The sequence below is a fragment of the Tachypleus tridentatus genome, chromosome 10 (genome assembly GCF_004210375.1).
Source record: "Tachypleus tridentatus isolate NWPU-2018 chromosome 10, ASM421037v1, whole genome shotgun sequence".
Lineage (NCBI taxonomy): Eukaryota > Metazoa > Arthropoda > Merostomata > Xiphosura > Limulidae > Tachypleus > Tachypleus tridentatus.
In genome coordinates, this window is record NC_134834.1 from 16,068,794 (window position 1) to 16,084,173 (window position 15,380).

Here is a 15,380-nt window from a genome sequence, read left to right on the forward strand (position 1 = left end):
TTCTAATATACTTTATCTGATACCTCATATGACATACCTATAACTATGGCCTGTTACTAGTAGTGCAGATGTGCGTCAACTACATCGCATATGGGGCAATCGTATTATAATATAGAGCCACCTGGTAGGAATTCATATAACTACACTGATAATTATATTTAAGTAAAACAATTACTACTTTCACACCAAACTTGTGTATTGAAAGTAATTACATAACTTGTAAGGGCCCCAGAATTTTGTCATGATGGTTCTGTAGAAGGCATGTGATTACCAAGACAAGAACCCTAACTTTGGTTTCTCTTTTGGTTTTAAGAATAAATCTTATTTTATTCATTGAAATGCTAATTCTTATCTGTAATAGTTTGTTTTGAAAAATGAAGATTTATAGGAAAAGTGAAAGGTAAACCCTTACATGCCAAGTTTGGTAATTCTCGTGAGAAAATCCTTATGTGACAAGTTTGGTAATTCTCTCAAAGAAAACCTTATGTCAAGTTTGCTAATTCTGCTCTTTTACAGTTTTGTAACGTACACGCTCGTTGGTAAAAGAATGACCCAAGAATTAGCAGTAGGTGGTGTTTACTGTATTGTCTTCCGTGTTTGTCGATGTGGTTATTATTCTGTAGGTGTCTATCAGATTTCACAATATCGTTATTGTTGTATAGATGGTCACCAAGTTCCAGGTTCAATAATGCGATTCTTGTCATATAGATAGATGGTCACCAGGGCTCCACAGTGTGGTTCTTGTTGTATTGACGCTCACCAGGGCTCCACAGTGTGGTTCTTGTCGTATTGACGCTCACCAGGGCTCCACAGTGTGGTTATTGATGTACAGAATTTCATAAGGTCTTTCTTTTTTTACCGTTCTTTTCCATCTCATGTCTGTTGAAATTAGTTTATCTACTGTACTGAAGGCTGTTCGTACGAAAATGGATTTCGTTATAAATTTGAAACCTTCAAACTGCTGACTCAATCAGAGGATGAAGATGGCTGAAAAATGGGGTCTTTTTGTGTCCATAGAGTATTGGACGTATCTTCCTAAAACTCCAAACTCGAATGTTCTTGTTTTCCAGATCATTGTGTTGGTATAAGAAATGAAAGATAAAAGGGTATTACACAAACTGAAAACGTAGTTTTTTTGGTTTGTTTTATTGCTAGGTGTGTGTGCGTGTTCACTTTGTTCATCTATTTCGAGTTCCAATATTTGAGTACAAGTGAAGTGAAAATGACCGTCGTGTTAAACTGCTTGTAAAATAAATTCAAAATAATTAACACACAAATATTTTATTTGCAATAGGCTAATATTAGCTGCGAAAATAAATTTATTAACTTTATAGTAACAGATGTTCTCGAACACTCTGAAAGGAAACTTTATTTTTAACATACAACCAAATATTAACGTCAGATATGGGCCTAAAGGTGAAATATTATGTTAGTTTCTACACTCAGAATATTAGTCTTTCATCTAAACTTCGTAAGAGTCATACTAAATAATTCACGTTACATAATTATCTCGAAAGGCGCCATCTAACAATGTCATATGATCGAACAGGGTAACTGTGAGAAACTTTAAACTATCCGACCTTTTTGTTTTTTGTTTGAAAATAAAGAACAAATAATTATACAGACGTATAAATCTTTCATATTTGTAATATTCTACGTCTCATTTCTGTATATTTCTCAAACTAAGTGTCAAATTTTTTCCTATTATTTAACGCAGAGTTCACTAAAGTGGGAGTCGTGGCACTACTGGGGTCAGTGAAGTTTTTTCTTTGTTTGTGTTTTGATTTCGCGCAAAGCTACACGAGGGTTATCTGCGCTAGCCGTTCCTAATTTAGTAGTATAAGACAAAAGGGAGGGCAGCTAGTCATCACCACTCACCGCAAACTGTTGAGCTACTCTTTTGCCAACGAATAGTGGGATTGACTGTAACATTATAACGCCCCCACGGATGAAAGGGCGAGCGTGTTAGGTGTAACTAGTATTCGAACCTGCAATACTCAGATTACGAGTCGAGTGCCTTGACCACACCCGAGTACTTTTATAGTTGCGGGAGAGGGCGCCAAAAAGAAAGATGCTAAACTAATTTTAATTATAAATATATAAGCTGATAAAAAAATTATACTGAATTAAACAAAATACAATATGTCTAAAGGACATGTTTTTGTTTTCACTACAGCACTGTTTTCCATCACCAGTCTAAAGTTATAGGAGGTCTCGAACGTTTTTATTTCCACCAAGGGAGTCTTAGACTAAAAGTTTGTGAACCACTGGTCTACAGATCTCTTTAATTATTACAACACAAAGTGTATTGGATATCGCAAAATACAGCTTATTGTTTAATTCAAACTATGCTTCATTTTATTGTATTCGTTAGAGGTTGAAAACAAAGGAAACTGGGTGTTTATTAATTTCTAAAAAATTTCTTGTTAACTATAAACTGGGGGGCGCTGCTGAGCCGAACGAATTGGGCAGCGCTCGTGTAACAAAGATGTATAATATCACGAACAATTCGTGATGACTAGAAACCAACTTGAAATAAAAATGTATGTCGGGACGGTTGATTTGGGTATTAACACTTTTACTAATAAAGCAGAGAACAATGTTTCAACCCTCATAGGTCATCTTCACGTTAACAAAGAGAGTTTATAACTGACCGTTACTGGGCACGTCTTATACACGAAGCCGCCATGGCCAGGTGAGCTAAGGTGTTTTTCTTTGCATATTATAAATAATAATATGAGCTTATGAAACAATGAAAACCGTTTTATAGTGACTAGTCTTAGCATATTCTAAGTAAGACTGTAAGCTTGAGACATTGAAAACCCTCTTCTAGTGACTAGTCTTAGCGTATTCTAAGTAAGACTGTGGGCCTATGAAACACTGAAAACCGTTTTCTAGTGACTAGTCTTAGCATATTCTAAGTAAGACTATGAAACACTGAAAACTGTTTTCTAGTGATTAGTCTAAGCATATTCTAATTGAGACACTGAAAACCGTCTTCTAGTGACTAGTGGTAGTATATTCTAAGTAAGACTGAGCCTATGAAACATTAAAAATCGTCTTCCGAATATTTACTGAGTATCTTGAATGAGATAACGGGTCTTTGTGACGTAAGCAAAACTAAGATATTTCGTTCAGTGAATACTTGCACGGTATAAAGAGATATAGTGGAAGTAGGAACAGTGTATGGTGAGTCCATGGAAATTGAATTTTTTATCTCACAATACTTTTTGAATGGCGTGTAGGTGAATTGACGATTTGAGAATTACGATGGACTTCACGATTGTAAGAACAAAAACAGTTGATTTCTTTGTGAAACTTGTTTGGACACTGTTTTTAGCTGTTATATTATTAAGGAAAAACGAAATACTTAAAAAAAATCTTTATAATTTGTCTTTGTTTCTTTATTTTGCTCGTTTTTTGGAAATAAACACAAAGCTCGTCTTTACAAGAGATGTTTTTTTTTTATTTGGTTCACTTACTCCAAAGCGGAACAGTGGGCGTTTTGTACTTTATCCATCTCGGAGAATCGCACCCCGGATTTTTTGCATTATAAGTGTTTAGATTTGTGCTGGCCCATTTAAAGGTTAAATCGAGTGATGGCTAATTGACCATTAAAGTTTCCAACATTCTACTATCTTATTTGTCTGTTGTATATTAAGATATTTATTATCAAGAACACGACAAAAATTGTCAGACCCCAGTATGGACAGGTGGTGAGGGCACTCAACCAACTTGCAACCTGAGGGTCTCAGGTTCAAATCCTCATTCCATCAGACATGCTGACCTGTTGAAACCGTCAATCCCATTATTTATTAGTTGATGAAAGGATGGGTGGTGATTACTAGTTGCCTTCCTTCTAGTCTTTCTCTGTTAAGAGACGGATAGCGATGATAACTCTCGTGTAGCCTTGCGCGAATTTCAAAACAGATTGTCCTATATCAGTGTTTTTGTTACACTGGCATTAGTTATAGTTTTAATACTGTGTCTTTTCACACACTTTTGGTCAAACGTCCGGTATGAAATACTTTAAACTTATTCGTACCTGTTTCCAAAAATTACTAGGGACTGACTGAACATCGATTACCCCCCCCCCCAAATATGCATGACATCGTCCCCCTGAAACTAAGTTGTCTCGAATCCCCTACAACCCACTTACTCCTCGTGCGTAAATGCTTGTTTGTCTGCTTTATCCTATGGAAATAGTTTTATATCAAAGACTTACAAATCAGAGAAGATCCGAACTGACCAATGTCAGTGTTGTTATTGTTTTTATCTTTCACGGTGTCCGTTTCTTTTCATACCACTCAGAAAGGTATTTCGTTTGTTTTGAATTTCGCCCAAAGCTACACTAAGGCTATCTGCGCCAGCCGTCCCTAATTTAGTAGTGTAAGACTAGAGGGAAGGCAGCTAGTCATCACCATCCACCGCCAACTCTTGGGCTACTCTTTTTACCAACGAATAGTGGGATTGATTATAACATTGTGACGCCCCCACTGCTGATAGGGTGAGCATGTTTGGTGCGACGGGGATTCGAACCCGCGATCCTCGGATAACGAGTCGAGTTTCTTAACCACCTGGTCATACAGGGCCCCGAAGTAGTTACATGGACATACAACAGACAATAAGTACTATTATATTTACACAGAAACCTGTGAGACATGCTCTTACATTGTTATGTTTCTGTGAACTTTACGTTTCTTATAAACAAGGATAACAATGTTCGTTTCTTTGTAAAATAGTATTGAAACACTTCCTTCAGAGATAGCTCTTCATTAGCAGAGGAGGAAGTTAACAATCTGATGATTTGTTTAGGCCTGATATTTTTACATTAAAGATGTCTGTTTAGTAGTATACATTAATACATGGTGTGATAGCTAAGAAGAAAGATAGAAATACAGTGTTAATATTTTTACATTAGAGATGTCTGGTTAGGAGTGTAGGCCAGTACACGGTGTTGAACACTAAAAATGCTACAGGAAATAATAGTCGAGAAGCATAGTCAATAGCAACCACCCAGTCCAGGGACCAAGATGGCGGCTTGAACCATCTGTGACTGTCTTGTTGCGATGCCACATTCCAAGCAAGGCGAGGGGCGACCTCTCTTGGCGAGAATAGTTTCTTATTACTGGAATGTGACGACTCCAAAGAAACCTATATAAACAATAGTTACTGAGGATAATAGATAACTGAGGTTATTTCGAAAGCACTGCTTAATTTATCTGTCGATGGAGAGTGCAGTAAATATATTTTGTTCAAAGTACTACTTTGATATCTAGAAATCACTATTTTAGTGAAAAATAAGACAGTAATACATACACATTGTTGGTTTCCACTTGCTAAGTCTAAAACTATCTACTGACAATAAACACATGTAATAATACTGTTTTCACATATAAAGTCAGAGGCTATCATTATAGGATGGTTAATAGTAATCACGAGACAGCCACATACTTAGTATTTGAAAAATTTCATTCAGAATTGATCTAAAGAATACAAAATTACTGGATGTTTCAAGGTAAAATACGAGTCCAACTTAAGCTTAGAATTACAGGTTCGTGACATATTTGGGGTAAATTATTTGAATAGTAAAGTACAGTGACTTTCGGATTTTAGTTGAAATGTTCTCGAACCCCGGATTTTAGCGTTATTAGTGGATAAACTTACTGCTGTTCCACCGTGATACGTAATTTTGAAAATGTTTGACATTCAAACGTCCACGTGGTTAGGGAAATAGAATTAATGTAAAATCAAGTTTAAAGATGCACGGGGTTTACGGATATCGATGAAAACAAAGTACATTCTGTAATGTATTATTATAATAACCACATGAATATTTTGAAATATCAAACATTACACAGTATTATACATGGTCAGCGAGATATTTGTTGTCTGTACGCAAAAAAACAAAAAACAAAAATATCACGTAACACGCGCGCCCACCTGTGGCTGATATCTGTGGACTTGTACCATTAGAATCCATGTTTCTATACCCTTGACAGACGGAGCACGGGCGGCTCTTTGTGTTGTTTTGCGTTTGATTACAGAGAACAAAAACAACATCTATGCACGTGTGTGGCGTGTTGTCTGGAATTTTGTTCCAGCTGTTACGTAGTGAATCCATGCTACAGTCAATACTTTATTTTGTATCAATAAGTGTTAACATTTGGACTACTTTAACTTGACTATTATGTCAATTTTGAAAGTTCCGTGTGAATGACACGGTCCAACTCTTATGTTTGTTTTGAATTTCGCGCAAAGCTACTCGAGGGCTATCTGCGCTGGCCGTTCCTAATTTAGCAGTGTAAGACTAGAGGAAAGGCAGCTAGTCATACAACCCTCCGCCAACTCTTGGGATACCCTTTTACCAACAAATAGTGTGATTGACCGAAACATTATAACGCCCCCATGGCTGAAAGGGCAAGCATGTTTGGTGCGACGGGGATTCGAACCTGCGACCCTTAGATTACGAGTCGAACGCCTTAACCCACCTGGCCTTTTTACATATCTATGAAAACTAATCTACATTTACTTGTAATGCACGTACACCTGTATATCTTCCCGTTCTTTTCTCTAACGTAATCGAGATTTAACGGTGGTTTCTGGGGTGACTTGTGTAACCTGATACTGACAAAGCGAAATATTCCTGTGTGACTTGTACAATACTGTATAGCATATACATGGCTTGTATTATTTTATATTTGGAAAACGATATATCCTTGTGCGTGTTATGTAAATTTACTTTGATACAATAACGTACCCTTGTGTAGCTTGTCGATTCTTTTATTGGTATTTTGTTTTGTTTGAAGTTAAGCTACAAGGTGGGCTATCTGTGCTCTGCCCACCATGAGTATCGAACCTCAGTTTCTAGCGTTGTGGGTCTACAGACATTTCTCTGGAAAGCGAATATTATGTTAATACATTGAGAGTTTTAAAGAGGTGAATTAAATTATTAAGTAAATACATTATTATTATTAACTTTATATCGAGCTTCAAACCATGACCACCACTGGCTGCTCCCACGTCGTATTTAGTAATCAGTATTTAACATTCTGTGTAAATAATTCGAGCAAACATTAATCTTACAGTGGTGTACTTTCTGTGTTACCAATTTTACCGCCTTGGGAGAATTTAACAGAAACAGTATTTTAGTCATTATATATAAATATTAGAATCTCGTCCGTTACTATAACAAGCATAAAATTACTGCAGTTTTGAAAAGCGGTGACGTAAGATGTAATTTATAGACACCCGAATACTGATTATATGTGTCGTCTATGGTGATTCGTGCGGCGAACACTGATTAGCCTATCAGCTTGCGTTAAACACTCATAATTGCCGTGCAAAGTAGGGTAGTAAAAGTTAGATGGCGCTGAGTTAGTATTATGTATTATTATTAATATATTTTTAATGACTTGTTTTCTTGATGATTTGAAAATATTTTAAATGTTTTGTATGCATAAGATATACTACAAAATCACAATATTAATTCGTTGGCTAAAGGAAGAAAAAAACAATAACAAACCTAATTTCGCCATTCAAATATTGTTCGTCATTAATTTCAAAGATAAAGTTCTTTAATTAGTAGTTTTATTAACCTTTTGTTCATCTTTACGTTTCTAATTTAATAACTGGCCCTAAGTTCAATCTTGTACCGAAATAAACGGCGCTAGACATGTTGTAGTTCTGGTTCATGTGTGTCAGTTGCCCTATTTGTGTTTTAAGACATGATTGATTGTCATTCATATTTAACACAATAGGTGGCAGTAAATTAACCAGAACCTTTAAAGTTTACTCTGTAGCCGTATACATAAATGTATCAACCAAGAGCCCGCTGTTTGGTGGACGATACATAAAATATATCTTATACACAAAGGTTTTCAATAGATGCCTTTATATATGCTACGTCTACCAGTATTGTTTATATACACAAGAACCAGACGCGAAGCTTATAACAGTGAAGACTGATAATTAGGAAAAAAAAACTGCTCAACACCAAATCTTTACCTATTGAGGGCTGCTCAGGGGCTTTACCTAATTTCTAACGTGCCTTTATTGTGAATCTAGAGATACATGGTTGGTATTTCGTTACCATAGAAACTTGCTTTGCAATTTAATATCGTGGGGGCACTGTATTCACCCTTCTGCAAATTAATTGAAACAAGACGGAAAATTACAATTTTTTTTCAATTTTTTGCGTTTTATTTCTGAGAATCCAAAAATTACTCACAAATTAATACATGATATGACCGCCTTCATTTTTCAGAAGATCATTAATCCGCTTTGGCATCGAGTCCACGAGTTGACTGCAATCTTTACTAATGTTTGGATCGCGGTACCACACCTCAATTATGGCCTCAATTAGCTCATCTTTCGTAGTACAGTCTTTTCCCTGAAGTCTTTCTTTACAATCGCCCAAAGATTTTTAATAGGATTTAAGTCCGGAGAGTTTCCAGGCCAGTCCAGCACCTTTATTCGCGTTGTAGTCATAAAATTCTTCATAAGTTTCGATGTGTGGCAAGGAGCCAGATCTTGCTGAAAAATGCAAGATCCATCTGGAAATCTCTTTTTCAATTTGGAACGATTCTTCTCTGCAAAACTTCGATGTACTGTGGTTCTCGCATCATACCTTCTATGATATGTAAGCCTCCGACACCATAGTAACTGAAAAAGCCCCAAAACATCTTCTTCAAGGAATGTTTTGCAAAGTGATTGATGTGAGATTCTCGAATTTTCTTACCTGGAGATCTGCGAACATGCAGACTTCTTTGACCCCATACGAAGAAATGAGTCTCGTCACTAAATAACACCTTCCTCCATTGTTGTTGCGTCCAGTTCTTGTATTTCAGACCCCATTGATACAGTTTTGTCTTAATTGAGTTGGTAAGAAGTTGTTTTTTGACTGGTCTCCTTGCCCTTCTAACGCAATTTTGAATGACGTAATATTCCTCAAAATTTCGTCATATATCGACCGTACTGCAAAACACAGCTAATGATGCCATCTGTGTGAAAAAATGACTATTAAAGAAAATCAGCGGGTCCAGCGAGCCTACACCGGCCGCCATGCTGAAAATATTGTAAAATGACCATTTGTTTCAATTAATTTGCACAAGGGTGTAAGGGCTAACGGTCAAAGATGGCGGTGAGCTTTGACTAGCTACGTCCTTTTCGTCTGCAAATGTCCCTCCCCCCGATGATTCAGCGGTAAGATTTTGGATTTACAATGCTAAGATCAGGGGTTCGATTCAGTGTTACGTCTAAACTGCATCAGTGCGTAACAACACAACCAATCGCTTAATTCATCTAGCAAGCATGGCCAGGTGGGTTAAGGCGTTCGACTCGTAATCTCGAGGGTCGCGGGTTCGAATCCCAGTCGCACCAAACATGCTCGCTCTTTTAGCCGTGGGAGTGTTATAATGTGACGGTCAATCTCACAATTCGTTGGTAAAAGAGTAACCCAAGAGTTGGCGGTGGGTGGTGATGACTAGCTGCTTTCCCTCTTGTCTTACACTGCTAAACTAAGGACGGCTAGCACAGATAGCCCTCGTGTAGCTTTGCGCGAAATTTAAAAAAAAAAAAATTTCTAGCAGCGAAATACTTAGCAACAGTGAGGAATCTCAACAAGTTAATGGCAGTAATTACCGTGGCAGTTGACAGGCCTAAAGCCCAAATAATCAACTGGTAACACTGAAAATCGGTCTAATGATTTAATAGGGTTGACTGTCTGAAAAAACCACCACAACCCTTAGTAAAAAAAATCTGGTATCGCACATCTGCACTTTGCTATGATACTGGTGCACATGAAAACATTCATTCTGCACATGGATTGAAAACACTAGAGAAAACATTGGTTCGATTCTCATTGGTGGACACGGCAGAAAGCCTGATGTGGCTTTGCTACAAGGAAACATACACACACATTAAAACACTGGTTTGTTAGTTTAAAATTGGATTCTCTAAGTACTTCAGAGTCGTCTACAAGGTAGAATCAATCCAAGAACCAACTGTTTCACTAGAAATAAAAATTTAGACAAACTATCGGGGCTCCAATAAGTCAATGTTTTACTTTTTAAATCTTTTTAAGCTTAAAAAAGTAAAAAATGCCACTTTTTCGATCTTTCTAGGCTTAAAGAAGTAAAAAATGCCACTTTTCGATCTTTCTAGGCTTAAAGAAGTAAAAAATGCCACTTTTTCGATCTTTCTAGGCTTAAAGAAGTAAAATATCATACTTTCTCGATATTTTTAGGCTTAAAGAAGTAAAATATAATACTTTCTCGATATCATTAGGCTTAAAGAAGTAAAATATAATACTTTCTAGATATCTTTAGGCTTAAAGAAGTAAAATATAATACTTTCTCGATATCTTTAGGCTTAAAGAAGTAAAATATAATACTTTCTCGATATCTTTACGCTTAAAGAAGTAAAATATAATACTTTCTCGATATCTTTAGGCTTAAAGAAGTAAAATATAATACTTTCTCGATATCTTTAGGCTTAAAGAAGTAAAATATAATACTTTCTCGATATCATTAGGCTTAAAGAAGTAAAATATAATACTTTCTCGATATCTTTAGGCTTAAAGAAGTAAAATATAATACTTTCTCGATATCATTAGACTTAAAGAAGTAAAATATAATACTTTCTCGATATCATTAGGCTTAAAGAAGTAAAATATAATACTTTCTCGATATCATTAGACTTAAAGAAGTAAAATATAATACTTTCTCGATATCATTAGACTTAAAGAAGTAAAATATAATACTTTCTCGATATCATTAGGCTTAAAGAAGTAAAATATAATACTTTCTCGATATCATTAGACTTAAAGAAGTAAAATATAATACTTTCTCGATATCATTAGGCTTAAAGAAGTAAAATATAATACTTTCTCGATATCTATAGGCTTAAAAAAATAAAAGTTAACACTTTGTCCATCTCTTTAGGCTTAAAGAAGTGAAAATTAACAGTTACTCGATCTCTTTTTACTTATAGGCTCATGGCTTTATTACTAGCAGATTGGCAATAATATAATAGACCCAAAGCGTATCCTGACTCATGACTTTGGTTTATCGCACTTATACATGCTTGTATAACAGTAATTAAAACGTTTAAAAATACACAAAATCATAATGAAAATGCGTAATTAAAAGATACATTAACAATCAACATGATAAATAGCACTAAAGCAGCGCCATCTAACTTTTACTACCCTACTTTTCACTACAATTATGAGTGATATACTTCTAAGGTGTTTAACGCACGCTGATAGGTCGAGCTGTCTTCACCTCAACAATCACCATAGACTACACATATAATCAGTACTCGCACAGTCATTGCGGTCAACGATGGTTGTTTCTCCCGTAAGTTATTTCTTATGTCACTGCTTTATCAAAACTGTAGCAGTTAGATGTTTATTACAGCAATGGATGAGTTTCAAATATTTTCATACTGACTGAAATACTATTTTTGTTAAATTCTCCCAAGGCTAGCTGACCACAGGTAAAAACGGTAATACTGAAATACACCATTTCCAAAACGTGCACGAACACATTGCAATTAATTTCGTAAAGAACTGTTCGAATTATGTGTGTAATTTTCTTAAATTATTAACAAATAAAGATTTCTAAATGTGATGCAACGTGTGGGTCCTACCAGTTGTGGTTATAGTTAGAGGGTTGGTATTTAAAACTAGTTCATTTAATATAGTAACATAACATTTGCTCACAGTGTCACAGCAATACGTCTGCAGACTCGTTTGTTTTTTCAATTTCGCGCAAAGGTACACGAGGGCTATCCGCGCTAGCCATCCCCAATTTAGCACTGTAAGACAAGAGAGAGGCAGCTAGTTATCACCACCCACCGCCAAATCTTCGGCTACTCTTTACCAACAAATAGTGGGATTGACCGTCACATTATAATGCCCCACGGCTGAAAGAGCGAACATGTTTGTTGCGATGGAGATTCGAACCCGCAAGCCTCAGATTACGAATCGAGCGCCTTAACCACCTGGCCATGCCGGGGCCGTCTGCAGACTTACAACGCTAAAACCCAGGGTTCAATAACAGTGGTGAGCAGAACACTGCTAGCCAGCCCATCGTGTAGTTTTGTGCTTAATTTCAAACAAAAGTTTAATTAATTAAAAACTGGGATTAATTAAAATAGTAAACACTCTTGACAAATGAGTTCACACGAGAGTCCCTTTAATTGTGGTCTCTCAGTGGGTCTTTAACTGTGAGCTAACTGGACCTGTACATGGACAAGGTCATAAACCTAGTAACAATCTAAATCTGCAGACATCATTATTTCTCTTAAATACCAGAATCTACAAGCTTAGAGAGAAAGAAGCTCTAATATCTTCTGCTATTTTTTCTTTAAGAAAAGAGGACCCGGGATGGCCTGGTGGGTTAAGGCGTTCGACTCGTAATCCGAGGATCGCGAGTTCAAATCCCTGTGGCATCAAACATGCTTGCCCTTTCAGCCGTGGTGGGGGCGTTATAAACCTACGGTCGATCCCACTATTTGTTGGTAAAAGAGTAGCCTAAGAGTTGTCGGTAGGTGGTGATGACTAACTGCCTTCCCTCTAGTCTTACACTGCTAAATTAGAGACGGCTAGCGCAGATAGCCCTCGAGTTGCTTTGCGCGAAATTAAAAAAACAAACCAAGTCCTTTAAATGATTTAAGTTTAAGTTTTGTATTATTCTTCCTTTGTTATATTAATTTTGTTTTACTGTAACGTTGACAAGTTAATTCTATTGTCTTCAGAATAATTTTATGTTGTTTGTTTTCGCAGAACGTGTGGTTTAGTAATTTTTATCAGATTAATTTAAAATTGAGGAATATCTTACCAAGGAACCAGACGAATATTCAGACGAGCTAAAAATAGAGTTCTTCACTTGATTTCTGAAGTAAAGTTGTCGTCGTTTGTCCAAAAATTTGACGACAACAAATTCCATCAAAGTAGCGAACACGAACAGCATGCACGTGGCCATCCAAATATCAGTTCCCTTAGAAAGTGATGAAAACCAAGGTTAATTTACTCTATCGGTTCATTTAGAGAATTATGAAAACCAAGGTTAATTTATTTTATCGGTTCCTTTTGAGAATTATGAAAACCAAGGTTAATTTACTCTATCGGTTCATTTAGAGAATTATGAAAACCAAGGTTAATTTACTCTATCGGTTCATTTAGAGAATTATGAAAACCAAGGTTAATTTACTCTATCGGTTCCTTTAGAGAATTATGAAAACCAAGGTTAATTTACTCTATCGGTTCATTTAGAGAATTATGAAAACTAAGGTTAATTTACTCTATCGGTTCATTTAGAGAATTATGAAAACCAAGGTTAATTCATTCTATCGGTTCATTTAGAGAATTATGAAAACCAAGGTTAGTTTACTCTATCGGTTCATTTTGAGAATAATGAAAGCCAAGGTTAATTTATTCTATCGGTTCATTTAGAGAATTATGAAAACCAAGGTTAATTTACTCTATCGGTTCCTTTAGAGAATTATGAAAACTAAAGTTAATTTACTCTATCGGTTCCTTTAGAGAATTATGAAAACCAAAGTTAATTTACTCTATCGGTTCCTTTAGAGAATTATGAAAACCAAAGTTAATTTACTCTATCGGTTCCTTTAGAGAATTATGAAAACCAAAGTTAATTTACTCTATCGGTTCCTTTAGAGAATTATGAAAACTAAAGTTAATTTACTCTATCGGTTCCTTTAGAGAATTATGAAAACCAAAGTTAATTTACTCTATCGGTTCCTTTAGAGAATTATGAAAACCAAAGTTAATTTCTCTATCAGTTCCTTTAGAGAATTATGAAAACCAAAGTTAATTTACTCTATCGGTTTTTCTCGAAACATGAAATTTTATGGTAAAACTTTTTTTTAAGAATCAGCAGTTAATTTCTACGCAAAGAGAAAACTGACGGTGGGATTTGCAAGTCCATAACTGATGCTAACGTTTATTTATCGTTATTTAAAATTAGGCAAGAGGCTAGAAAGCAAGTATAATAAATTACTGTTTTCGTTATCTCCTGTTAAATGATAGCTTTCCCCCCACACCAGTGGCACAGAGGCAGATCTACGGACTCACACCGCTATAAAACGGGTTTTGACACCCAGGGTGGGCAGAGCACAGATTGCCCATTATGTAGCTTTGTGCATTTTAATTCCAAACAGAAAAAACCAAAAACCATCTGATAAGAATTTTACATGAGGGCACACACGCAGTTTTACTACAGACCCAACCAACTACAAAGCCAAAATAGTGTCTTGTCGAATTCTTGTCAGTAAGCAATAAAACTATTGTTGATCTTCACAGAGAATTATATAATTTTTCTACGTCAAGATACACTACAGCCTTCAGAACAGATCTACCCTCTTATGAACAGGAGTGATAGTTTAACGATTTTCCACCTGTCTGTGGTTCTGACTGTGGTAATGCAAACTTAGGCGGCGCTCTACTAGACGCTTGCTTCACATATCAATTTCCAGTGTGATTAATGAAAACAGACGCGAGATATAAAATATCCAATTTTCTTACGTTTCATTCCTTTTTCCTTTGCACCGAAAAGTATGGATAAAAAAACATACTTGACTTTCATAGCTTTTTCACATTTGATACATTTTATAATCTACAATTAGGTTTCATATTTGATCTAAATGTGAAGGTGATGACAAGAAGCTGTTGATCTAGAGTCCATGGCGTCACTATAAAGGTAACTATTAACACCGTTTAGAAAGGGAAAAATACCACCATCTGTTTTAAAGACTCTGGTTGGTTCTGTAAAGTAAAAGTCTGTTCCAAATAATAGAGTTACAAACCTATGGCTTATCTTGATTGCTTGCAAGTGTTAGTTTCTTACTTTGCTAGGACTTGTTCGTGTGTGTTGAGAAATAGCCATGATATCTAATCAAAAACACCTTAAGTGTGAAAAAAAAAACGTACGACCAAACCAGGATTCAGTGACAGACTTAAAGGAATTAAAATAAATATGGCGGGCAAACTGGTAGCTAAATGTGTAGCAGTGGTAAAATGTTATGTGTAGCAGTGGTAAAAATGTTTCAATATTTATTCATTAGTTACCCAGACTATGTTTTTTGTTTTACCCAATATCAATTCCGAAGTCTATTTATATAATTGTTTCATCTTTATTTCTGTAATGTTTTATATTTATAAAGTTGGGTATCGCCGTGGTCTATTGCTGTATTTCTTTTATCTTTATAAAGTTGAGTATCGCCGTGGTCTATTTCTGTATTTCTTTTATCTCTATAAAGTTGAGTATCGCCGTGGTCTATTTCTGTATTTCTTTTATCTCTATGAAGTTGAGTATCGCCGTGGTCTATTTCTATACCTCTTTTATCTTTATAAA

General features: G+C 35.8%; 1 protein-coding gene across 1 annotated transcript in view; it reads right to left on the reverse strand.

Annotated features, from left to right (window-relative positions):
* Positions 1 to 1,431: 1,431 nt before the first annotated feature.
* LOC143228779 (glycine receptor subunit alpha-4-like) overlaps positions 1,432 to 15,380 on the reverse strand; it is a 51,346-nt gene continuing 37,397 nt past the window's right edge. Inside the window, exons 8-9 of the mRNA XM_076460133.1 lie at positions 12,846 to 13,004; positions 1,432 to 5,154 (exon numbers count right to left, since the gene is read on the reverse strand). Of these exons, the coding sequence (XP_076316248.1) occupies positions 4,918 to 5,154; positions 12,846 to 13,004 (396 nt within the window). The 3' untranslated portion in view covers positions 1,432 to 4,917. The remainder of the gene's footprint in view (positions 5,155 to 12,845; positions 13,005 to 15,380) is intronic.